Source organism: Alligator mississippiensis, chromosome 1 (assembly GCF_030867095.1).
Source record: "Alligator mississippiensis isolate rAllMis1 chromosome 1, rAllMis1, whole genome shotgun sequence".
NCBI lineage: Eukaryota > Metazoa > Chordata > Crocodylia > Alligatoridae > Alligator > Alligator mississippiensis.
The window spans coordinates 293,162,195-293,188,547 of NC_081824.1; the positions used below are offsets into that span (position 1 = coordinate 293,162,195).

A 26,353-nucleotide genomic window follows, 5' to 3' on the forward strand; every position below is an offset into this window, starting at 1 on the left:
TTGCTGCTTCAGCCTTTTGTTAAAAAGAAAAGAGTTTTCTGAACTTTACTCCCCTGTGCAAGCATTTTATTAGTGAGCAGATAAAACTGAAGAGATCTTATGTATATAATGCTACTATAGGCTTAATAAAATGAAATAGGGCTGTTGAGCTAGAACAAAACATTCTTATCTTCAAGTAAGTACATTGTCAGATGCTTGTGTTTTTATACCAAAAATCTCAATTATTTCATGTACAAGCAATACTATGACATGTATAAGTAGACAATGAAATATTTTAATTTAAATATGCCCCATACTATACAATCTTATAAAATATCAATTAAGAGTTTGTTTTAACATATTCATTGTTATTTCAAACAGAAATAGAGCGAGCCATACACTGCTTTGGTGCTAAGAGAACAAGGCAAAGGTCAGGATACACAAGCTGGAGACAAACAATGAGATGGGCAGTTACCATGTTGCAAACTGTTTACAATGATAGTTGCAAATGGCACAAACTGCAGCCATCCCATGTCATTCATAGCTCTGGATGTCTAATCTCCATCATACAGGGTGTCAGTGTGCTAACATGGAAAAATCATGTCAAATGCATTACATTCCTTTATTACTGAAAATAAGTGATGCTTCTACAGGATTGCCAAGATGCAACACCAGCAATTCCAAGCATCCATGCCTTATACTGGTAGGGTTGAGGAGGTAAAAGAACACGCTACTGAAGTTAGGCCAATGGCTTCATGTTGAACAAAGGGGATATATTAAGCATCTGCATCAAATTTTGCAATAATGCCTTGTGATACATGAGGAATCCTGAAAAGAGATGCTTGAGACGTCTGTTATAGGACTTTGATGTGTTTAGTTTGGGCAGCATGCCCAGCATTTAAACAGAAAAGGAGAAATACACGTAGCTGGCAGTGTTTTGAGTCATTGAAACATAAGCATAACCCAATGCTTATGTTTCAATGACTTAAAACACTGTGGACTCATGAACATCTATACCAACACAGTATGTGAAGTTTTATTTCTAACGCAGCTAATTTACAGCCAGGTTGGGTGACATTCTGCATTGGCAAACCATATATTAAGCAGCGTAACAAGGGGAGAGAACCTCTCAAGCTGGGAAAGAAGCACACCAAGTATCAGTGCAATAAGAATAAGGCTCTGCAACTACAGATTAATATGAAGTTCGAACACATTCCTGTTTTTCTTTGGTCACAGTAGAATTTTTGCATCTTGTTCAGCACAATGGCAGGCCTGTAATTTAAAGTCTATACTGCACTATCCATTGGAATGACTATAACAATTCATTGGTAGACATATCACTGTGCTCTTTCCACTATTGTTATTTTACCAAAGATTCTAATACAGGGCACCTAAGATGATACAGACTACAAATGGCACAAAATTATCTTAATGTAACAGATACAAAGCACATTCTTAAGTTTGGTCCTACTCCTGCTGAAGCCAACAGAAAAGTTCCTACCGACTCCAATGAGAAGAGGAGCAGGTTTTTTTATTCTAAAAAATATCATCGAATAGCTTGCCGCTCCTCTTCTTCTGAAAGGAGAAATGTTTCCTCCCCCTACAAGTAGTGGTTACTGTACCTTCAAAAATTATTAAAATCCATTTCAAGGTTATAACCTTCATTTTAAAAGCAGATTGTAAGAAACAAAACTGGTGGGTCATGTTTTTTTATTAGGAAAACATGTGAAAGCTTGTGCATCCTTCACCACTGTCCTTCCTTGCCAAAGAGGACAGAATGGAAGTATGTCTGTTCCCACAGCTATTACCTGAATTGCAGATGCATGCATTTTTACTTCGCATTAAGCCTTTCTAAATATCAGTTTGTTTTGGAAACAAAACTAAAAGTGGATACAAACTTTCTAGACGTACACAGCTTTAGAAAAAAATACAAGTGTTTAGCTAGTATAACAATCCCATCAGAAATTAATGGGGAAAGGCACTCCATCCCTCTCAAGCATACCATACATTTATCATCCATTTCATATCTGTCTTTTCAAATCACAGTTAAAAGCTTTATCTGTGACAGCTACCATGTACAGGTTCACATGACTGCATAACGGATTTCATATTTCTTCCCACTGCCATACTTCTCACTGACAAGGTAATTTCTGTGAATATACAGTGTTAGCTTTATTTACAAGTTGAAGAATACTCTCTCTTTTTTCAAAGGTGGGAGTCAACATTAGTGACCCAGTATTACTAGAAACGGTATAAATTAAAGTTTAAATAATTTAAAAAACATTGAGTTTACTTTAACAATTTTCCTATTGCACATTTTTTCATAACTTCAATAGACAAAGCCAACATAGGCATTTAATAGAGTAAAATTTTAAAAGCACAAATTATATTGCACCAAATTAAGGTGCCAAATAAACTGTATGCCAACTGGAAACTGAGTGCCAATAAAACAACAAATATACATACAGTAAGAGCCCTAGGATCCTGAGAGATAATAAATATCTTAGACAGTTTCTCAGATTTCCCAAGATGTAAACTAAACTATATAGAAAATAATGCAAAAGTTTTTTGATGGTCAGTTATACACATGCACAGAATCTAACATAAGAGTATAATTCTCACATCTTAATTTTTAAAACCATCTCAATATCACTATGCACTTCACACAATGTCTAAATCTATGAATTAGAAGACTCATAAGATATAACAAAGAAAGCTTCCCCCATCTGTTTTATAATGAAACAGCCCAGAGTACCTGAAACAACTGTTTCTTTAGAAGAAATATGACTTTGTTTAACAATTCTTTCTTAAACTTTTTTCTGCTTATCCTTCTGATCCAATGATCTGGGAAGTCCATTTTGTGTCGCATACTATTAACCGATGTGCAGCATTGAAAACAAGGAGGAAACTTCCTGTGTTTGAGTAACAAGACATTGGAACTTCTCCTACTACTGCTGCTCCTGCCACCAAAATAGTGACTTGACATTTTCACAATTAAATGTTTCCCTTGAATGTGTTTCTTTATAACCTCTGAAAGCTGGAGCGTTTCAACTTAAATGAGCAGGAGTATATTCTGGCCTTCTTGTTTGAATAATTTTTGGCTTGGGTTTCTTTGCATCTTCTTCCTCCACATCATTTTCCTGGTCGCTCTCGCATACATGGACAACAACGCTGGGAGTGGTGTCAGTTGCAGCATGTAATTCATACTTTTCTCCTGAAAGTTAGAACATTGGCAAAGCCGGTTAAAAGGCTCCATTCTACATAAGCATAATATGAATGATGGTTCAAAAGTGGAAGAAAAACAAACAGCTTGAAGAGACAGCAGGCTGCTGGTAGGCAGCATGAAAGTACAGTGTAGGATGTCAACTGGGAAGTCAAATGCTCAAGGATTGCAGCAGGTCTACCATTTTGTTCTTTAGTAGTTTTGCATGAAACTAGACCTAAAGGGGCTCAAGGATGTGTGTGTTCTCCTGGCAAACAGCCTATTTAGACACACAGTTGTGTTATTTAGTGACTTAATCTTGATAATCAAGACTTTAAGCAAGTCTTCAAAGAATGGAAAATGGCTAGTTTTTCTGAGCAAACTGCACTATAGCCATGAAATCAAATTTTTCCAAATCTGCACAGAGTGAAATAAGTTTGTCATAGTTTTACTGACCTACACCCAAAGGGCTAAACCCTGCCCAGGGATTCTTGTGTAACAAAGGACTAGAAAGGGCAGATTTTGTATAGATATATATACACAAGTAAAATGCTTTGTACATGAACAGCATTTGTTTGCATCATGACTACTGGTTAGTGGGCTGGAGTCTATAAAAACCTTCTCTGCAATTTAATTTTCAAATACCTTTTCTATGAGAAGAATAGCTAGGAGAAAGAAAACAAGCAAACTGTGTTTTTCAATATGCTTCTTCTCTTGCTTATTCTTCTGGTTTCACTTAATATGATTTGTTCTCTTAAGATCACATTTTCTTAGGTCTTGCTCCCTTCCCATTACAAATAGAAAGCTATAAAACTCTTTTAGAGAACCACAGACTGGGCCAGGCTGAAAGAGCTCTTTGTGTAGTTTTTCCTTATGAGTTTTAGGGAGAACAAGTATAAGTATTCTCCACAGAACACACAAGGGATTTTATCTCCAGCTCTGAAGATACACGGAATTTGCTTCCTAGACCTTCTTCCATAATCCCTTACACTTACATCTATATGGCAAGTAACTTATGCTCTCCCTCTTTCACTAAACCCACTGCCTCTTTTTGACAGGAAAATTATTGTAAGCCTTAATGATGGCAACGTTTACTTAAATCTTCTCTTGAAAGATTAAAAGATATGCAAAATGAGTTTATTACAAGGTATCTAGAATAGCAGCAACTTTGGTGAAAAGACACCATACCTTTTATATTTTACACTTGAAAAAAAATGTAATAATTAAAATTCTTATTTTTAAATTTTGGCATAAAATAAGTAGCTTTGTTAAAATATTCAGTTGGTCTGACAGTGAAAATGTATAGGGAAGTGTGTATTTAATGTGTGCCCCAGCAAGAATTTATTTTCACAAAGAAATTCCTAAGGGAGTTTATTTTCCCCACCCTTTGATACAAAACATACTGATAGTTAAAGGAAAAATCTCTTTTATAAAATTTCAGAGTATGGCAGAAAGAATTTACTTTTGATGGCTTCAAAAGAGTTGCATGTAATGCTCATCATTTCAGATCGCTTAATAATGGAACGTGCAGATGGTACAGCCCAGCATTTTTTTATATATCATATTTAATGGCTACAATAAATTTGCAATAATTTTTTGTCTACTTAATTTGCATACCCCTTATTAGCCATCTTTGCCATAGCTTTTAATAAATATTTTAAAAAACTGAATAACCTATCACAATTTTTTAAATTCATCCTAAACATGATTTTGCCCCTTGAAGAATTGGAAAACCGATACACAACAAGCAATAAAGTTCTCTCTCAGTATGTAGAACTCTCAGACACTCAGGATGCTACTGTAGCATAGTCAGTCACCCACCCACAAGAATGTGAACCTTGAAAGACTCTTAATATTTCTTACTAATGGCAAATACCATAAAGTCAAATTGTTGTGATTTAAGTAAAAAATTTAGCCATTTCTCTCGCTCCCTGACATGAAAGCTGTTCAGTCCTTTCAGAGATGACAATTGCAGTAAATAAACTGTCTTGATCATAAATTCATTGTTCCAATGATAATTAAAACAAATTATTGAACCAAACTCTACACAATTGCTCTTTTGTTTTAAATATCAAGTAGCTAAATTATATCAAGGTAGGATAAGATGCATCTCCTTTAAAAAAAAAAAAAAAAAAAAATGGAGTCACTGGGTCTACATCTGCTCAAGCCAAAAAGAAAAGTGATCTTGTTCTGCGTAGTTTTGAGGACAGTATTGAGTACACTGCACTCAAACAGTCACTCTTAAGTCAATCAGGTTGACTTAATCAAAATATTTTTGTCAAGCTGAAAAAGGCTCAAGTACTGATCAACATAAAAGATTATAATCATTCATGTCTAGTTTCAGTGGCCAGGAAATGCCAGAACAGATCTTGTGGGGGTAGCTCCTTTTTAAGAGCTGAAGTTGGGATTTGCTAGAGTCTTTTTCCTCCTCTTTTATAGAGAATACTACCCAAAATTATTGCTTCTACTTCACTGATGGCCCCATTCATTTAAATAAGAGGACAGTCTCTTCTTCCCCTACCCTCCTTTAAAAAGGCAGTCTGAGACTGGAAACTTAGGAAAGAGGTCTGAACCAACAATTAGGGAGCTATTGCAAACTAGAGAAAAGGAACAGCGGAGGCATTTCCCCCTGAATTCCAGGTGGTAAAGAGGAAAATTAATCCATCAGATCGGAGGCTGAAACTGGTAATGTCCCTTCAATCTTCCCTCATTGCTGCAGAGGAATGCGACTTAAGCCCAGTTTCAACTTTTGCAAGGTATGCGATTGTAGAAAGAGCAATCAAAATCCCAAGAAATCCCTAGAACAATCAAATATCCCAGCTACAAGCTCCAGCAGGGACCATGTGGCTGCACCACGCCGGAAACTCAAGGGGGGAAGGAGCCTGGGGAAAAGCAGCCCCTCCCCTGCCCCATGGCCCGCACTCCCTGCTGCAGTCGCTCGCAGCCTGCAAGGGGCTGTCCTGAGCAGGCACAGGTGGCCTCACATGGGCTGCGAGTGGCTGCAGAGCAGGGCACCAGCCACAAGGTGGGGAAGGGGCCGATTTCCTGTGCTCGGCACCAGCTTGTAACCTGCCCCAGCAGCCAACCTGGGCCCCGCGCCGGCTCTGGGCTCCCAGTCAGGGTTGCACCGGGTGGTGTTTGCCACCACCACATCTGGGCTGCCCAGCATGCGAGCTCTGGGCGGGCAGCAGCAGCAAACACTGCCTGATGTGGCAACTGGGGAGGGCCACAACTGCTGCTACCGCGGCGCAGCCCTGATAGGGAGCCCGGAGCCATCGGGGGGCCCAAAGCTGGCAGCGGGGGCAGGTTGCAAGCTGGTGCTGAGAGCAGGAAAAGCAGCCCCTCTCCTGTCCCGTGTCCAGCATCCCATGCTGCAGCCACTTGCAGCCTGCGTGAGGCTGCCTGTGCCTGCTCAGGACATCCCCATGAGGGCTGCGAGCAGCTGCTGCAAGAAGCGCTAGCCACAGGGCAGGGGAGGGGCCATTTTTCCCTGCACTCAGCACCAGCTAGCTCCCTGACAGGAAGCAGGGGGATCAGGGCTGTGCACTGTCCCCAGCCTGTACTGCGGGGGCACTGGGAGTGAGCGGGTGCACAGGGCCCACACCGGTGTCCCGGGGCCAGCACTGGCGGGGCCAAGAGCAGGGCAGCAGGAGTACAAGGTCCCGGCCAGCAGGGGTTCTATGGAGCTGGGCCAGCTCCCCCCTCTCCCTGCTGGTACAGCCCAACCTGGCTCCACAGACCCCTGCCAGCCTGCGCCCTGCTCTGGGCCCTGCCAGCAGCGGCCCTGGGACATTGGTCCCAAGATGGTGACCAGGGGGCGGGACACCTGTTAAGGGGCGGGGCTACCCATTTGACCCTTGACAGCCTGCTAAAACTGAGTAAGCGGCCCTCTGCCCAAAATAATTGCCCGCCCCTGATATAAACAAACATCGTTTGTAAAAGATGTCTAACTTCTACTGGAACTTGAACAAACTAATGTGTGTTGAATGTTTCTTACCTGGCCCTAACTTGGAGATAGCATATAGGAGGTCATAGTTAATAACTGGAGTAGCATCTTCCACTTGTTTCCAATCAACAGGAGGAGAGGCTGGAGGTGAAATCAAAAACTGTTTCTCTGGATTTGGTGGAGCCAAATGTGGACTTCCAATATGCAAAGTCTGGGAATATAAAAATAAGGTATTTTACCAAATTATCAAAAAAATTGTATGGGGAATTTAAGATCTGAATGAATATATGTCATACTGCAACAAGCACCCAAGGTGGCAGTATAATAATACTACTAAAAAAGGATAGCTGTATGGCAGACAGCACAGAAAACATTCAGATTGATGACACAATTCTGATGAAATATATAGCAAAATGTAAACTTCTGCATCTTTTAATAGTTTCATGGTAATTTTGGCAGAAAATATCTGTTTTTAAGAGACCAAAGGGAGCAATTCAACAAGGACTGCAGGGCCCACTGACAAACAGTTTTGAAACCTATTACCATAAATTCTGGGGATTTCTAAGAATTCTGAAAAATAACAGGCTGACTGACTCCTTCAAGGACTGACCTGAGGTAGATGGGGAAAATGCCATATATGCCTGTTTTACTACTGAGTGTAAATTCAATGAGAACAAATCAGTAGCAGTCAAAAGTACCCAGATCTTCACCGAGGTGGAATTACAAATTTCTATAACCTTGCCTACCTACAGGCAATCAAGTCAATTGCCACCCAAGTACTTCACTGGTGGTGGTTCTTATGCTGTGCAGTGACTTGAACCTACTGATACAACTATATCTGTTACACAACTATTCAGGGTGTGGACAGAAGTAACATTTAGAACATTTTAAATACACAAGTCTAGAGGTACAGGCCACTTTAGCCCAGTTTAAACTTGCTGGAATGTTTTAAAAGCACACCTGGAAAATCAAGTACTATTTTGAGCTTGTCCTCCTTGAACTAGTTCACTGGTATGTGTGGACACAGAGCATTCCATGCCTAGTGTCTGGTTAGTCCTCGAGGCATCCCAAATTGCACTGCTCTTCATCCCCCCCCAAACCTATGAAGGGCAATGGGGCTGCTTTGGGATGCAACCTGGGATGGACTACTCGCCAAAGATCTATTGCCTGCAGAGACCAGAGTAAGCAGGTGTAGGGAAGCAGAAAACCTTTCTGTTGGTTTGCTTCACTGGTAGGAACCCAGAGCAGAGATCCCAGGTTTGCTTGATGGAGACAGAAGACAAGTCAGAAGGAGAAAAGGGGCTTTGTGGTGGGTGGGAACGGAGCCATTGCACAGTGGGTACTTAATAAACAGAGTGGCTGTCAATTCTATGCTCAATGTAAAGTGAACTAGCTCATTAACTGTTAAATTGCACCCCTGCACCTCATTCATGCAGCCCTGCCCTGATGTTCTACCCTACACACATGGATTGAAAAACCAGGGAGTTCTGGGGGCGGCAGAACAGCCAGCCCCAATAGGAACTAGGACCAGGGGGCCCAGAGTCCCCCAACACCTGGCCCAATCCATGTCTCCCTCCTCAGCTCCCCCAGGGGAATCCTGGGGAGCACTCTGGGCACTGACCCTGGGAAAGTATGATGGTCTCTACCAGGCCATGGTGGCATTTTGACAGCAATACAATCCCCAAAAAGTAAGAGATTTACTAGAAGTCTTAGCAGTGTATATGTGTGGACACCTCTTTCCGGGGACAATTGTGGATCAGTGAAATATCTTGAATGGTTCAAGTGTTATGTCAGTCTCCACCTCACTAAATACTAGCTGTAGTCAAATCTGACCTCTGATAAATATTATATTTTCAGAAGAAGTCTATTCAGTAATTACAACCTATTTCAGCTTAAGACTCAGGAGCAGAGAGACTGCCTTTATAGAAAAAAAAAATTCTTGGCAAGACCTACCTGTGCAAAATACAGTTTTATTTCCTTTCCAAGGAACTCTGTTTTGTGTAGCTGAATTCTAGCTTCTGCTGCTGATAAAGGGTTGCTAAAGTTTATTCGTACTCTTTTGAAGCTCTTAAAATACTGAAAAGTGGCATCTTTGTCGTATGTTCTAAACAGGGATTCAAATTTGGCCTGAAAAACAAACAGCAAATATTAAAATAACAAAAGATGTACATGGAACACTCTCATATTCTTCTTGAGAGGTCAACTGTATCTTATGGCAGACTGGCATTATTAGACGCGTGTTAAAAATTATTAAAGAAAACAGTAATTCTTCCATAATAAGCCAGCAATCCTAATTTATCTGAGGTACAGTACAAGCTTCCCCCTACTGCCATAAGGACTACAGTTTTCAGCACTGAGGAAAAAATTAGTGGCTTCCAAGCAGAAGTAAAGATTGCAGAAAAATTGCTGTCAGCAGCTTATGACTCAAATTTGTGTATACAAAAAAGTAACATTACAGGATTTCAAATCTTGCAAGTTTTAACAGTCTGGTTGTCATAAGGATTTCTATGAAACATTAACAAAAAACAGATTAAATGAAGGACTAGAAGGCTTTACTCAATGCAAGTCCCCATGTGGTAGATATGAAAAATAAACATTTTTGTGCTGTACTGAAGTATGCCTATTTCCAAGGAAACCAGGTACTTAACTATGCTAATATAAAAAGTGGAAAAACCATGGCAAATCCTTTTTTGTACTTGAATTTTTATCTTCTTGCCCACCTATGGACTGCAAAGAATTTCACAGCCTCAAAGAAAATACTGTTTTAATTTGCAAAGGTAGGAAAACAGAGGCAAAAAACCCCTCAATGAATGCTTCCAGCAGCACGCTTCTTGAAGAACTGGAACTAAACCCAAAATGGACTCAAATCTGTCCTTTCATAAGTTTGCAGCCCAACGATAAAGCCCATAAGTTATGCTGCCATCTAGACTAGATGGCTAATTTAATCACTGTTTAGCAGCCTGCACTGAGCATTCAAATATTTAACGTTCATGCACTCACGGCTCTAGGGCAGCTATCCAAACCAAATGTGGCTATTTTTACATTATTTATGAAGAACATTTCCATTTTTACTCTATGGAGCTAGGAGATGGAGTGTGGAATTAAGAGGGGAGTCTGGGGCCAGCATACTTTTCAAAAGTGTTTTAAACACAGTATCTTATCAAACCTCCCCTCAAGTTTGTTGATTTTTGCATGTGTGCTAGGATTTCACAGACATTCACTGATCAGTGAATTCCAACTTCTGTATTCCATTTCATCATTGATTTTTGGATTACTCTACATTATTCCAGGATAGCAGAGAAGCAACAATGTAACCTAATCAGAATTATTCTGTGAACAGGTAAACTTCCTTAATCCAAATAGCCTAATTGAACCAATTTTCTACTGATATTTAGGCAGTCTATGTAACACACATATTTAATTAGTTATTAAAAATTATTCCATGATTTTTTCAAATTCACCTGTCCTGCCTCTTAAGTCATATTTACAGTGTTCCATATAAAACAATTTATTTAGCATTAATAAAATTCACATGAATAGATCCTTTATTAGGATCACTTGTTATTGGTTGGCTTCTTAAAACTGGAAAAAAAAGCTGATCTGGATTTTTTAAAGTCAAGCCTGGATTCTTATGTTTCTTGCATTACTGCTCTGTATACCAAGACTTTATTCACATCTTATGAGAAAAGACAAAGCCTGTCTAATGTTCAGACTTTACAATTAACCAGTAACCTTTGTAGATCTTTTGCATGATAAGTAAATTGTATGGAATCCCTCTCTTTTGTTAGTCAACAAAGGAAGCCTGCACTGTTGAAAATACCCACTTCATTAATCCGGCTTCCAGATGAAGTAAATTTATATTATCATCATGGCAATTACTAGCAAAGTGCATTTATTTTGTACTTAACAGATCTCTAATATAGAATAACTAATTCACTACAGATAGAAAAGTCTGACTTTATATTAGACGGATAATAGCAAAAGCATTATGTATTGTATTTCTATTAACAATTGTGATTTCACACTGATGTAATCTAAATAGGCTTGGATTATTCTAATTTATATGAATACTGCTACTGTCAACAGTCTAAATCATGAGAACATTACAGCAAATGATTTCATATAAAAGTACATGAAGAATACTTAACACATATGCATGCCTATATACACATTGGATATATTTGTGGACAGACTACATTAGATACATGGAAAAGGAAAAGCTCAAAATCTTACTTTCCATGACAATCACGATCACACATGGACTATACGCTTTTAGATCAGCAGTCATGGTACAGAGAAGAGCTTTTTAAGAGGGTTAGTCACATCCAACTTTAAACTTTACAATACTTTTCAATCATTTTACAACAGCACCTACAATACTTCAGTATTCATTCACGTAACTAAAATGACCTTAAAAAAAAAAAAAGTTCTTACCCTTGTTTCCATGTGATTGAAGACTTCACTGTTTGCCACACAGGCAATTAGAGAACCAAAACTGTAGTTAAAGTTTCTAAAATGCATTTTGTGCTTCACTAAAGTATGGTTAGCAGTTCAGCACAAAACAGTCACTTTTAAGGAAGCTTTTGGGTATGTAGACAGTGTTTATAAAGGAACAAGTCCAACCCCTCAGAGGGGGAAAAAACCACCCAGCTTTCAGAGAATCCTGTATGTGACAGCAAATTCCTGAACAAAGTCCTGCATGCTTTCAGGCAGTCAGGGACAAAATGTAAGCTTCTACTGGAAAGAGGTGACGTCAGCACATTAGTCAGTTTCCCTATGCTAATTAACTTTGCTTCGGAGGATGGAAAAAACAGCTGATGTTTGCACAGCAGCTGCTTTATCAACTCCTCTTGCAGCATAGTTTCCATTGGTAGTAATTCCATTCAATGCTCAGACAGCAAGCTCTTCACTTGAATGGGACAACCCATCTTAAGATGGAAAATGTTACTGCTAAATGACCAAGGTCTACAGCAATAAACAGTAATTAGCCAGGAGGGAAATTTCAAGACTTTGGAACTGAAAACTAATCCCTTGGTTAATAACACTAATCCTGTGCTTTCTGAAAAGTTTTAAAAATAAGGATTATAGGAAATCTATTCTGAAAAATACTTTTTTCCTATTAAATATTTTGTAGGGGAATCTTGTTTCAATACTTTTTCTGATTCAACTTCATTAATTTATTTCTCACTTCCACTTCATTAGAATCTGAGTTTAGGTGCAATAATATGAAATTGCACAATGCACAGGTGTTCTAAGAATAGCTTACATATAGGATTTTAACACAAAGCCCTAGCTTTCATTGTTATAGGAAACTAACACACCAAATATATCAAACCAACCAAACAAAAACCCTACCCCTTATGTTTGACAAGACCTGTTTAGAATGTTGTTCAGAGAAAGCTGTATTATTCTTTGGAAACAGTATGACAACTTAAAACCTCCCATTCAGTCTGTTAAAGATTTGGAAAACTAGTTTGAAAGTGTATATTATGGCAACTATGCATTACAACTGTAATGAACTAAAATATTCTGTATTAGTTTTACTATTAAATTCCACTGTTTGTTTTTTTTTTTTATATACATTTAAATACAGCATTTGCAGAGCTGCTATAGGTAAGTACAAGCATTTTGAAAATTAAAGTTCTGAACCTATAAGCATTTTAAAAAGAAATCTATTTTATTCATGTCCCATTCACTTTATTGGATCTAATTATCAGCTTAAAAGGTTACGATGTCCACCATACATGTTTGCAGCACTGCTGACTTTCTTTAAGTTTCAACTCTAGCTAAAATCTATTACGTAAGAACAAAAATAACTTCAGTGTTAATAGTGACCAATTTATTTAGATTGTCATTATAGTCAAGGTAACTGTGAACTATTTTTTCTGGAGAGGGTAACATTTAAAAAAATAAAATTAAAATAACATTCTTAGGGTACAACGGGGATGAGAGTAGTATTTCCAAAGAATACAAGGGCTACGTCTACATACCAAACTTACCACGTCTGGCAATGGCTCCCTCAAAAACACACCATGCTGCTTTGCAGGGGCTGCCTCCTGAACTAGAAGCAGTGCATCTGTGGCTAGAAACAGATCGATGCCAAACGGAGTGGATCCACTGTGCTGGGATGCATCCCAGAACAGCTGATTTACTTCATTGTACGAAATACATCACCTGTTACTCTAAGATCAATGGGCAGGACAATAGGCAACATGTTCCCTGTTTCTAGACATGTGGCCCTAGCAATTTCTGGGGCACATCTCTCGATACAGAGAAAGCTGGGCTCCCCGGGTGGCTGGAGAGTGCAGGCAGCTCTCAGCTTTCTTGCTGTAAGGTAAATAGACATCCTTAGGAATTAATTGAGACAAATTATTACTTTCTTTTATCGTGGCCAATTTGGGCATTTGTGGCATGACAAAGGATATGGACATTTATTTGCTTTTGCATTTAGCCACCATAAAAAAATTATGGTGGCACAAAGGCAATGAAAGGTGACATCTGTTTCTACCCCAAATTTGCTTGCACTAGAGGCAGGCTAAGCAGTACTGGTTTAAATACTGACAGCTAACACAAATATGGCAACCCTGCTTTTCAACCAGAAGACAGGCTATGCAGAGCATGTTTGAAGGCACAGCTGCCTGGAACATTAAATTTGACAGGTAGACACACCCTATGTGATCTAGGAGCAAAGTCACATTGATGGAGGAATATAAAGTTGACTGGAAATAGGGGTGCACCCATAAAGATTTTTTTGGCCAATACCACTGGCCTATTATTAAGCAGCCACATTGGCCAATATCAATCCAACTGCCTAGAAAGTGGCATGGGGGGAGCGCGGGAAGGGGGGGGGGGCAGACTGAGGCCTCCATGGTGTGGAAGGGAATGAGGCTGGGACAGGGAGATGGGCAGGGGCAGGCACTGCCCAGATGGGGCTGAGAATGGGATATGCCCCCCATGGCTCCCCTGGGGGTGTGCGCAGTGGCAGGAGCCACTCTGGATGAGCTGCCTCCAGCTCTGTCCCATTCCATTCCCTGCCTGGGCAGCACCTGCCCCTGCCCCATTCTTCCTTCACCGTGGGGAACCTTGATCTGCCACCACCATAGCCCTTCCCTCCCACAGACTTATTGGCAGGACACTGCTCTCCAAGCTGCAGGGCTGCACTCCTGGCCATGAGTGTGTTGCGGCTACGCACATGCATGCGGCATCCATTTGTGACATTGGCCACATTACCAAAAAAAGCCAGTTGCTGATAATGTCAACTTTCCTTTCATCAGTGCCAATACAATATGTACTGATGTACTGGTGCACCTCTAATTGGAACATTTCAAGTTGGACTTGTTCAAAATAGCAGAAGGTGGTGCTGGCTGAAACAGAGAGTCTAGACTGTATTTTATCAATTCTGTGTTGGAGCTTGTGGTATTCTCATAGTGAGGATGTTTTTTAGTATAAACTAGCATAGAACTCTTTCAAAGAAGCATCTGCAAAAACCCTGAAATTCTTCCAATATTACACAAGCCAGTACAGAACATCCATTTTAGCAATGTAAGCAAGTAAAAACATGAGTTTAAATAAAAACTGATTTGAAAATAAGTTGAAGTAGGCATGGCAAGAATATTAACCTGTGTAGAGTAGGTAGCGCACAAAAAGTCATTTAGTGTAATGTTCGAATTTCTATACCTGAAATTAGAAAGTAGATCCCTCTACAGTACAGATATTCTTTCATGTTTAAAAATAGTATAAAAACATTTGACTGATGAATTGTTACCTCTACTAGCAAATTTCATTTTGGAAGCAACTTTCAAAAATATTATAAATTAATAATTTAAGTTCCTATAAAGTTTCATGGGTCCTTCCAAACGAAACAAACTCGTACCCGTAGCTCTGTAAAGCTAGGTGTCCAAGCTTTTTTGGGGGGGAAGGGGAGAAGTGTGGCAGAAGGCCACCTTTGTTTCTCCCCAAAAACTCTGCTCTGTGACAATTTGATTAGGATGGGCCCAGCAGAGGAGACGCACATTTACCCTATCTCTTTAGGTAACCTGAGCTGGATACATTCCTGAGGGAGGGGAGAAACCTGCTCCCTCTGCCTACGTGACTAGTATCACATACTTGGGTGAGGGGCTTCCTCCCTGGTGGACAAGAGACTGTCAGTCTGCCCGGCAACTAGTGATGCATTTCAAATTGGTTGGCTGACAGCCAACAGGTGCTGGCCTCTATCGGACCAGGTAAATGAAATCACAAGGGCTATATAAGTTAAGGACTGCCCAGCAGGAGGGGGCAGCAGCCATGAGGAGGACTCAGTGAGAGAGAGGAGCTGTACCATCTGAAACTTGTTCTCTCTCTCTCAAAACTCATGATCAAGGAACTGCCTGCCTCCAGAGGTAATCTCCACCTGCCTCTGGATGATACCTGTGAGTAAACTATCTGAGATATATAGCTCGTAGTAACTCAGATGCGTGATCAAAGGCTACCCAGCCAGGGGAGTTTGCTCTATGGGATTTCTCTGATATTGCTGTACCCCATACCCTATTCTAACCCTACCCTTTGTAACTAATAAAGTTCTCCTTTGTACCTAGTGTGGGAAACTTACTAGGAGTGGGTCTAGATTATGCCTGGGGGTCCCCTTGGTTCGGCTGACTAAGGGAGACCACTACTTGTGCTTCCGACTGAGGGAAGCATCCCAAGTTCTTGAAGTGGATCAAGTACCCTCAAGAGCTATTAGGCCTGTGTTTCCCAGGGTGCACAGAGCCAGAATCAGTCCAGAGCCCTGGGTAGTGGCAGTGGAACCCCCAGGCTAGCGGGTGTGCTCCAGGAAGGGGGTCGGCCAGACGTGAGGAGCCCCCAGGGAGGCACTCGGAGCCTGGAAGGTGGTCGGACACAGTGAGGCGGGTGGTTCAATGCAGGAGCGACCCCTACTGGCCTGCCACACATCTCAGGCCCTTAATATAACAATACAAGTCATATAGCAGCATCACAAATCATGTAATAGTTGTTCTGCATGTACCACATTTCTGTAACACCTGAATGCACATAAAACTCATTAATTTAAAATATCAAACATAAAAATGGTGAGAAATATAAAACTAGAAAGATTAACAATGAAAACTTCAGAGAGAAACATTAATTAAATACAATTTGATTTACTGCCAAGTTCCAAGTTACATAAATTACAGGATTTAAAGCTGCCAACACCACTGCAACTTTTAGCATGTAGTCCTAACAAAGGTATTTTAAGAACTCTAAAAGCATGTCAACTACTGCAAATTATACTGCAAACCCTATTTACCTGAAAAAGTGAAAGACTAATTTAAATTTTCCCTACACTAGATACACCTAAAAGCCAATTTACAGCATTGACTTAAAAATAGGTCAGATTAAGTGCAACTCACTGTGATAACACTGCTGTCCTCATAATTATTAGTCAATTTATTTTATTCTGGGTCGTGTTGTAAAGGTCTCTATTGAGCCACTTTTCCTCTGCGATGTGGTAGGTGTGTTCCTGCTGTAGTTCACCCACAGTATTTGGACACAGATTCCTGAGCTGGGGTGATATTACATTTGAAGATGAATCTAGCCCTTAGTTCTATAGGAAATGAAGCATTAAAAAAATCCAAACAAAAGCAAAACATAACAAACAAAGCTCCAAAAAACATTCTTCCTGTGTTACTGCTTTTCTCACTGCCACAAACACAAAATACCTTCACATGTCTTACTGCTGGCACCATCACCCATCTTCCTGAATCTAACTGTGTAGCTTAAATCAGACAAGATTTCTAGGCACGACTACAAAGTAACCCCCCCCCCCCCTGCCATCCGTCCATCCATAAGCATGCTTAACATCTCACAGGACTGATTCCTTAAACTGTACTCTTGCATTTAAAAACAGAGAATCCTGGTTCCTCCATGTAACTACAGTACTTGTGATTTTTTTAAATTCAATTTAGAAGATCTAGGATGGAGGAGAAATCAATTCAGATTCTGCTCTACATGATACTTCATGCCATCATTAAAGTTAATTCCCTGAAAATAAGCTATGAACTTAACTCAGCACAAAAACTGTTCCAGTTGTGCAGAAATTCCAAATGCAAAGTATTAACCAAAAAAACCCAAAGCAAAACGAGACATACAAAACAAAAACAAATCCAAAAAACCTGCTTTGGTTTCAATTTAGAAATTGAAATGGAGCAAAATTTTAAAGTAAAATTTTAAAGTCTAATCCCTTTAAAATTTTAAAGTCTAATCCCAATTGCCGCTATACCTTTGATCAAAATAAATATCAGCTACACAAGTTAATGTGTTAAATAAGCTATTGTGTATCATAAAAAATGTAGTTGATCAAAAGGACTTCCTGCATCTTTATGTGGGATAATAAAATAGACACCTACGATGTCCTGTTTCACTTAATAAAAGAGCTGATAATTAAAGCAGTACCCTAATCTTGCAGTACTGGAGATCTATTTTAGAAGCCAATCAAAATTAAAAATAACTATTACAACATCCTGCATTGCAACTGTTGCAACATTTACTTGTGGTGAAGTTTTATGGCATCTGATGTGATAATGAACTATCTTGAAGTGAAAAAATGCACTGCACAGCTAAAAGAACTCTAGACTTCTGTGGCTCAAACAGATCTAATATAATATCACCTTTACTTCTCTCATAGCCCTGGCTATTAGTGAAGGAAAGTTGACATTTTTGCCTTTGCCTTGGGACTCCATGTTAGCTAGCTCTGTGTCAGCAGGTAGAGAAAGATAAAAGATTCACAGGTAGTCTTATTGTCTCAAAGCCAGGTGTCACAACAACCCCTAGTGGCTGGGCTGTAGCCTCTGACCACGCTCAATACAGAAGAATCCACTTCAATTTGGTGAAAAGGCTATGAAAAGCACACATGGCACATAAGATGGATGAAACTGAGTTGTCCTACCTTCTCAGTGTTTACATTCACAGCAGGAGCCCCAGGGGATCATGGCAATTGAAATTCAAGTTTTCAAGGTGATCTGTCTTGAAAAGTTACTTTGTGATCAAAGAGGTTACACTTCTTAGTGATGGCTACTTTTTAGTGATGTTACATGGGAGGTCTCCTGGCAGAGAAGCTAAACCAAATGGAATATTAACTCTAGGGTCATGTTTTAGTAGGAGACAGGAAGGCTGAGAGGAAGATAATGAATCACAGCAAGTGGGAGGGTGGGAGTATAAAGGGGGCTCAGAAGACCATAGACAGTGACTACAGAGTGGATTACAGATAGGATGGGAGGTTTGTGTGTGTCCACTGACAAATTCCTGGACAAAAATAGAGAAGAGGGTTTGGAGATGAGGAAGGACACAGATAAGTCTTTTGTCACTGATATCTGCTATGAGAAATGGGGAAAAAAAAAAATGAGAGGAAAATTATGTTACAATACTACCAGTTCTCTGCCTGACCAGACATACAGCTCGGAAGCAATAAAACCAGAATTTCTTAATCTAACTATGGCCTCAACCAGGGTTTACATGTAATTTCAAAGCCTGCACTCATAAGACAAACATTTAAATTTTATCTTCTTAGTGATTTTGTAGGTCATTGAAAGTCAGAACAGAACTGGAAGCTATATATTATCTTAACCATACTTAGTACATAAACATCAACTTGAAGTTTTCTGGAATGAAAGCGCCTAATAATCCATTAAGTCTATTTTTATGACTTGAAAAATAGTCCTCATCTATCTGCAGATGTGGTTACATGTAATTACCTTAAACTAGATGTGTGAGAATTCAAGTCAACTTCTTGCCCTGGTCCCAGTAGAGGAACAGGCATACCATACGCATTTGAGACACTCTGCAGATAAACCAGCACTCCCGTTTTGTCCTGAGGTCAGGATGAGAAGTTGGCTTTTACATATATTCTGATAAAAAGAAATGAAGAAATTACTCCAAAAGAGGAACTTGAATTTCTCTATATACTTGTGCATAGACTGCAGTCATCTCCAAGATCATCCCTCTACTCTTCCTTATGTCAACGGACACACACTGCACAAAGTTATCAACATTTCAGTCAGATAATAGCAACACAGAAAAGAATCAAGTTTCTGGACACCTTTAATCCCCCAGCCAGTGGAATCTAAAACACCTTTCTTGAAAGGAGACCATTTGTATAGTGACAGCCAGCTTTTTTCACATGACAGAGAAGCTGGCCAAGCCATAGCATAGCAGTAAGGACAGCAAAACATATGACCCTTTTGCCACCATATAGTAAATCATTCAGTGCTGAAAGTTACCAGTAAATAGGACTTAAAAAGAAACTTGAGAAAAACAAGGGATATGTTCAAAGTTGAAGAGATTCCAAAAGGTCGTACTGAACATTCTTCTCCCTCGAAATCCTCTAATTAGGCAGCATGGATCAACAGCCTCAATCTCTTATTCAGCAGGGAGAACAGTACTAAGTGGTTGCATCTTTTTACACAATTATGCATTATACAGCACTTAATGAGTTACTTGGAGTAACCTATGAGATTTTATATAACCATTCAAACTGTGAAAAGAAAAACACTCACAGCAATGGTGTGGTAAACCCCAGTGGTGGAGCTGAGGCAGTGTACTGCTGTGTAGCTGACCTGTTAGCTCCTCTGCTTTTATGACTTATGTATATATGAGGTTCATTGTTGGGTATGGACATAACTATTTGCTAGCACAGGTGTGTGCGTACAAATATTATATAAAATTCAATGGTTTTAGTCAAAAAAAAGAAAGGGTAGCAATGAAGTATGTATATTCAGTTTTCATCATGCTAGCGGAGAAATAATTGCAACAAAAAGACTTTCTGGCCCATTAGAATGCTGCATTTTCTTATTCATTATAGAAAACACATGGCAGTACAAGAAAAAGAACTGGTTTTCCTAGATATATATAACTCAAGATTCTGTATCTTAGAACAGGAATATGCCTACAGAGTGACAAAATGAAACAATCATCGGTTTTAACTCCATGTTTTGATGGATGTGGAGTTAAGACTAATTATTAACTCCTCCCCATTTATTTTATTGCTACGTATCATGACAAGCACCCCAATCACTTGTTATTTGTAGACATGCAGCAGAGGTAATAAGAGGAATAGTCACTGAATTTCTAGCCAGAAGACCAGAACAAGAGAACTTGCAAAATCTGTTTTTGGATTTTTCAGTTTTACAACATCTGATGCTTTGACCATCACATAATTGTAGTAAAACAAAAGATAAACAGCCTCAAAAACAAGAGTCAGATTTAACACACCACAGCACAAGAGCATGAACAAAAAATTCCACATCACACAGTTAATGGTAGCAGATGAAGACTTATTCCAATGTCAGTGTAAGCTAGATTTATTGTACTATACTATTGTTTTTGTTTTCTTTTGTTTTTTGCATATAACAATCAACTGTTCTAAAATTACAGAGTAACAAAGCTAAGAATAAGTGCATGATAGGATGCACGGTTATATGGGGATATGAGAGAGATCTGAATCTGTGACAGTAGCTCAGCTTGGGCTGCCGGGCACAGGGGCATCAGCTCTCAGTGTGTGGAGCCGAGGGGTTCTCTGCACCAGGGAGCTTAAGCCCTCAAGTCCAGCACCCCAACCAGGGCTCAGGGACTCCCTGTCCTGGGGAGTTTAAACTAAGGTTGGGTATTTAACCAGTCAGATATCCATTAAAAATCGTAAAAAACCCCAAACCAACAACCTGCCAATACATCCAAATAATGCACAGAAAAAGCACAAGTTTTTTATCAAGAAATGTGTAAAAAAAAAAAAAAAATTAAAAAATTCTATTTCTGTCAAGAAAACCAAAAAAAGTAGTTGTTTTTGTAAAACTGCTATAATCTTTGACTGATCAAAAAAATATTCAGTCAACTGACTGGTCAGTTGACAGTATTTGACCAACTTACCAACCCTAGTTTAAACCTCATAGTCAGCATGAGCCCAACTGGGAGCCTTTGATCCTCTGTGCCCAGCAGCCCCAGTTGCCAGGTAGGAGTGGGTGAGTAGGACCAGGGCATCCCCAGACCCAAATGGAGACCCAGGGCTGCCCTGGGGACAAGCTCTAAAAATAAATAAATAAATAAATAAATAAATAGTCAGCTGATTGTTAGCACTGGGTTGAGTGGACACCCACATTACATCTGAAACATTTTTGTGGCTGGTTTGCCTTTTAATGGCACCTTAAAATTTGGTGAACCCATGGCACTGGTAAATGGTAGACTTAGCAAGTTAAACGTTATAAATGTAACATATGCCAGGACCCTTTGTGTTTGGACTTCAGTAGAAAAGCACTTCTAAAAACCATAACAAAAATCAGACAAAATGGAAAAGTTGCATACAATTGGTTTTGAATTAAAAAATTACGTAGAGCAACTATGAAGTCTGGATGGATATTAAAAAGGTATTAAATACCATGCACCAGAACCATTTTAAAATCTTGTTTTAAATTCTTGTTCAGTGTTTATAGACAAACACGAGAATATACAATTTAAGAGACAACCCAGCCTTTCCACTGAACTATTATGTTTTTTCATATATTCAATAACTTATTTCTACCTGACAAATTAATTAAAGTACTTACAGATTAACATTTGTTAAATATTATCTAGTGGTACTATCTATCTTCATAGGCAGCACATGCCTTTGAAGAAGAAAAAGTTATGAAACCACATAGGTTTTAAAGCTGGGTTTTGTGATCATAAGGAAAGTATAAACCAAATTTCCCTAAAATTTGTTTTTAAATAATGAAAATAGCCTTTGGGAGAAAAGGAAATAACCAGAGCAAAATAGATGGAAATTCTTAGGAAAGAAAATCCAGTAATAATTAAAGGGCAATTAATTTCATTTTCCTGGGTGTGTGCTGGGGGGGGTGGGGGGGGTGGGTTGGTAGAGGAGAACACCAGTTGTGGCCTAGTGAAAGAATAGTCAGATCACTTTGGGGAACTTGAAACAGGCAATGTAAAAAGTGACCATCTTCCACAGCTGAAGGCTATTCAGAACTGGTTGGTCTTCTTCTGTGATGGGAGGTTTCCTTTTCTAACAAGCCAACATCTTAACAGTAGGACTATTCATTTGGTTTTAACATTAAAGATGGATTATCTTTCTGCAAAGTAGTTGCACCTTATCCTTAAATATTATTAATAAGGATTCTTTGGGAATCATAAAGACAGACCTAAAAGAAACAGTTTCAAGTGGAATAAATAGAGTATCTAAATTATTAATAGCAAAACTGAACAAAGTAATTTTAATAATAGTACCAATATATACACAATGTATAAACAGAGAGATGATATAACCTTCAAAGTAATTGTATAACTATGGAATAAAGGAAGCATGAGGTATTCTTCTTAGTGCCATAACAAGGAAAAAATGTAAGCAGCTGTGACATGTTGGAGAGTATTTGTTTGAACATCAGTTACGGGAAAGATATAGGGAAAAAAATTAACAAACAAGTGGAGCTTCAAGAAAAAAAATAGTTAAAAAAAAAACAGGAGAGGGCATACAGTACAGAAAAGAAGATATTAAAAGTAGACTTTAAAAAATGTAAGTGAAGGGGTAACAACACAGGATAAAAAGATCTGATATTTTTCATGTAAAAAGATAAGCTATGCAAATTGAAGAAAAGTACTTAAAAACTAAAAGGACTGAATGAGAAGACAAAGAGATCCCAAATACTAAAAGGAAAAGGGCATGGACATACAAACAAAACAATATAGCTCAGGGTGATAATCATTGCCCTCTTTCATGTGTGCTAGGTACCCCTGAGTAACTACATGTGTTTGCTCTTACTCTGTAACACTGTTTCTCATACGCTCTGAAGGGTGCAGGAACGAGGAGATAAACAAGTAAGTAGATAAATGCAGGCTCACACTAACCTATTAAATTCAGTTACCGGACTTATTGCCAATACAAGTACTGTAGGCATACAATTTTCACAAGAGAAAAGGAGAGAGACTTTCAAGTCACTGCATACTCCTCAGACACATTTGATAGTACTGGGGTTCTATGACGTACAGGAGTTTCTGACCTCTATGTCCCCTCTGTTGTCTGGTCTATCCACAACGTAACATAGATCCACGAAATACACAACTTTTGGGTCCTACCACTAAATTTATTCACAAATCATTAAAGGATCAATAATTAAATACTTATTTGGAGAAGCATCACATAATTGATATATTATTACAAAGGAACAGGACAGGAATTTGACCAATTTCCATTTCCCTTTTCACGCCCAAACAATGGTGTTCTAGCTGCATAAGTGGTATTTTTGGCACTTATACACAGCTTGTTATTAAGCATGCTCATCAGACTATGCACTGGTATACTGTTACATACGTGCATGTACCGGGCATAAGTCCCATGAGAAAAACTGACAGTGCTCTCCTGAGTTAGCTCCAACATCTGAGCTGTGAGAGCATTTACCCAGGAAACAGGTGACTCAGGTTCTAGGACCACCTCTCACCTAGAAGTAGTTTGAAACTGCTTCTCTCTGATTTCCCTGGACAAAGCTCTAACTACCAAGCCACAGGCCAGGCATTATTCAATCCCTCTCTTCAGGCCTCCTTTTGAAGGAGCAACCAGGGAGGAAACATATAGTAACTAAGAGGAAAAAAACAAGCTGGAAGACATCTGGCTCTGAGATGGATGCTGCTCTGAAGGTCCTGGGGCTAAAATATATGAGGGCTCCCCAGTACTGTGCTAAAGCTTTTGCTGGGCAGAATAGGAAACTTAAGTTCATGCTGAGGTAGCCACTCAGCCAGTATATAGGTCAGCATATAGTCTATACAGTATACTCAAGAACACTGTGGGTGCTTATCAAGTCTACACTGCACATGTCAAAGAATCGAACTTGGCGCAATTGCCCAAAACACTACTGACTGGTTGGAAAAGTCCTTTCTGACCACATAAAGATTAATAAAACTTGGCCCCTTTTCTGTATGGTATAACCAAGTATAATAAGGGTTCAGGATCACAAACATAAAGGCTAATTTTACAGGTTAAATGTTATGCAGTTATAAAAGGCTTTAACAATAAATCAATGCAAATAAAGTCTCCATATAAAACCTATGAAATCATTCTATTTTTATTAAATATTGATTGAGAAGTGGGGAAATTTGGGGGGAGTCTCTGGACCATACTGACCAGTTTTTATCTTACTGATATTTGAAATGAAAAATACTGCAAAGGACGTTAGTTTCATAGTTTGTAGGGTCGGAAGGGACCTGAGCAGACCATCAAGTCCGACCCCCTGCCATGGGCAGGAAAGAATGCTGGGGTCAAACAACCCCGGCTGGGTGATTATCTAGCCTCCTTCTGAAGACCCCCAGCATAGAAGCGAGCACCACTTCCCTTGGAAGTTGGTTCCAGATCCTAGCCACCCTGACTGTGAAGCAGTGCCTCCTGATATCTAGCCTGAATCTACTCTCCGTCAGCTTATGGCTGTTATTCCTTGTTACTCCCAGTAGTGCTCGGGGGAACAGGAACTAGCATTGCAGGGGAACAGGGACTAGCATTAGCATTGCAATAGATGTTAAAATACCCTTAAACTGTGAAATGGCCATGACATTTTAAAGTTATTTCTCATTTTGAAAAAAGATAATAGGAGACAGCATGCAAGTTCAGTCCATTAGGGTATGAATAGAAAGAGTCAACTATGTTACTATTAGTTTATCTTGACTTGTGACTCAAAAGCTAAACAGTTATAATAATCAGTACTTTAATGGCATCTCAAAGCCTAAGGTACACAAACTGTATTAATCAAAAGAATGATTTCTCTCTTCTATTAATGTAGTCTGTACATCCCAATATATCTTGTTTTGCTGAGTCAGCTTTGATAAGTCCAGATAATTTCCTTTTATTGCTCTGAATGCAAAAAATCAAGGGCTTCTTCAATGGCCCCAGTTTTCAGAAATCCCTAATGGACAAGCACTCTGAACAAGGAGCCATGCCTCTTTAAGTGTTCCCCTTTGGGATTTTTTTTTTTTTAAACATGTCTCTGGTGCTGCATTAAGTCTAGAAAATATACAGGTGTCCTCATCTGGATAAGATCCTGCCAGATATATTATATGATCAACATCCATTCTGATTTCTCAATATTTATGACCAACATAATACAGATGTATAATGCATTCATTACAGGCTTATATTAATTTGGCTTGGACAAGATCACTTTAGAGTGGTTCCATTTTCTCTAGTCTAAAAGTAAGATATGGATGGTTTAAAGCTGGTGGTCACCATATCTCTACAATTCACTTTTTTAGCAGAAGGAATAATGATTTCAAAGATGGTAAGATTTTTTTTTATTACAGCAATAAATCTTGAAGTCCCAAATTCATTTTTCTTTCTTTACTGAACAATATCTGAGTCTATTAAGAGCATGTGAACTGAAAAATCACTTGCTCTCATTAATATTTACTCAACTGCTAAATGCTTTTCTTGATCCTGGATTTGAAATATGTTACAAGATGGAAAAAAAAAAAATCCATAAAATGTTGTCTGTCTCTATGGCTATTATGTTTAACAAACTTAAGAATGATCTGGCAAAAATCAGAGACTTTAATCAAACAAAGATTAGTTTAAGAATGTACTTTGTAGAAGCAGAGTTCACTGTTTGAACCCTAGAGCTTGATATCCTTTCAGCAGCCTTCCATGATAAAGGGCCAAATTTGATGACAAAAAGAAAAAAAAAAATCACCTTTAAATGGCAATGAGATTGTCTGTTTGGTCCATGGGGAACTGCTTGCTACACAAGGAATCTACCCACCTTGCAGTCACACCATAAAGTTCATGACAAACAAAGCAACGATACTGCTTTAATTCCATTTTTTTTTGAGTTCACTGAAATAAGTCCTTACCTTCCTTACAACAATACTTGAACCTGTTTATACTGAACAGGGTCTCTTATGAGAAAATTTCTGATAAAGCATGACTATTACTCTATTTTTAGTCTTTATTACATAGCCAGCACACAGAGTATAAAAGCTGGGCTTTATCAAAGAAAGGTATTTACAGATTGGCAGGAAAACTGTCACACTCAACCAGGAGAAAATAAATATCTACAGAGAGCTTAATTCCTTCCTTGGAAAAATCCATGACTTACATTTCCAAACACTAAATTCCTGTTCACTGACTGGTTATATTAAGCTGATAACTTGGAAATTCCACTGCAGACAATTTGAGTAACCAGCTAGGCATTCACTATACTTTTTTTGGTATGCTGAATACAACCTAAGAAGTT

General features: G+C 38.9%; 1 protein-coding gene across 2 annotated transcripts in view; it reads right to left on the reverse strand.

Moving 5' to 3' along the window:
• Positions 1–252: 252 nt before the first annotated feature.
• Positions 253–26,353, reverse strand: part of RCAN1 (regulator of calcineurin 1) — a 67,671-nt gene continuing 41,570 nt past the window's right edge. The window contains exons 1-4 of one of the 2 annotated variants that reach the window (XM_006278422.4): positions 11,562–11,950; positions 9,081–9,254; positions 7,179–7,338; positions 253–3,193 (exon numbers count right to left, since the gene is read on the reverse strand). In XM_006278422.4, the coding sequence (XP_006278484.1) occupies positions 3,027–3,193; positions 7,179–7,338; positions 9,081–9,254; positions 11,562–11,648 (588 nt within the window). In that variant the 5' untranslated portion in view covers positions 11,649–11,950 and the 3' untranslated portion in view covers positions 253–3,026. Of the gene's footprint in view, positions 3,194–7,178; positions 7,339–9,080; positions 9,255–11,561; positions 11,951–26,353 lie in introns of those variants that run through there. The other variant, XM_019476414.2, reaches the window with a different exon arrangement.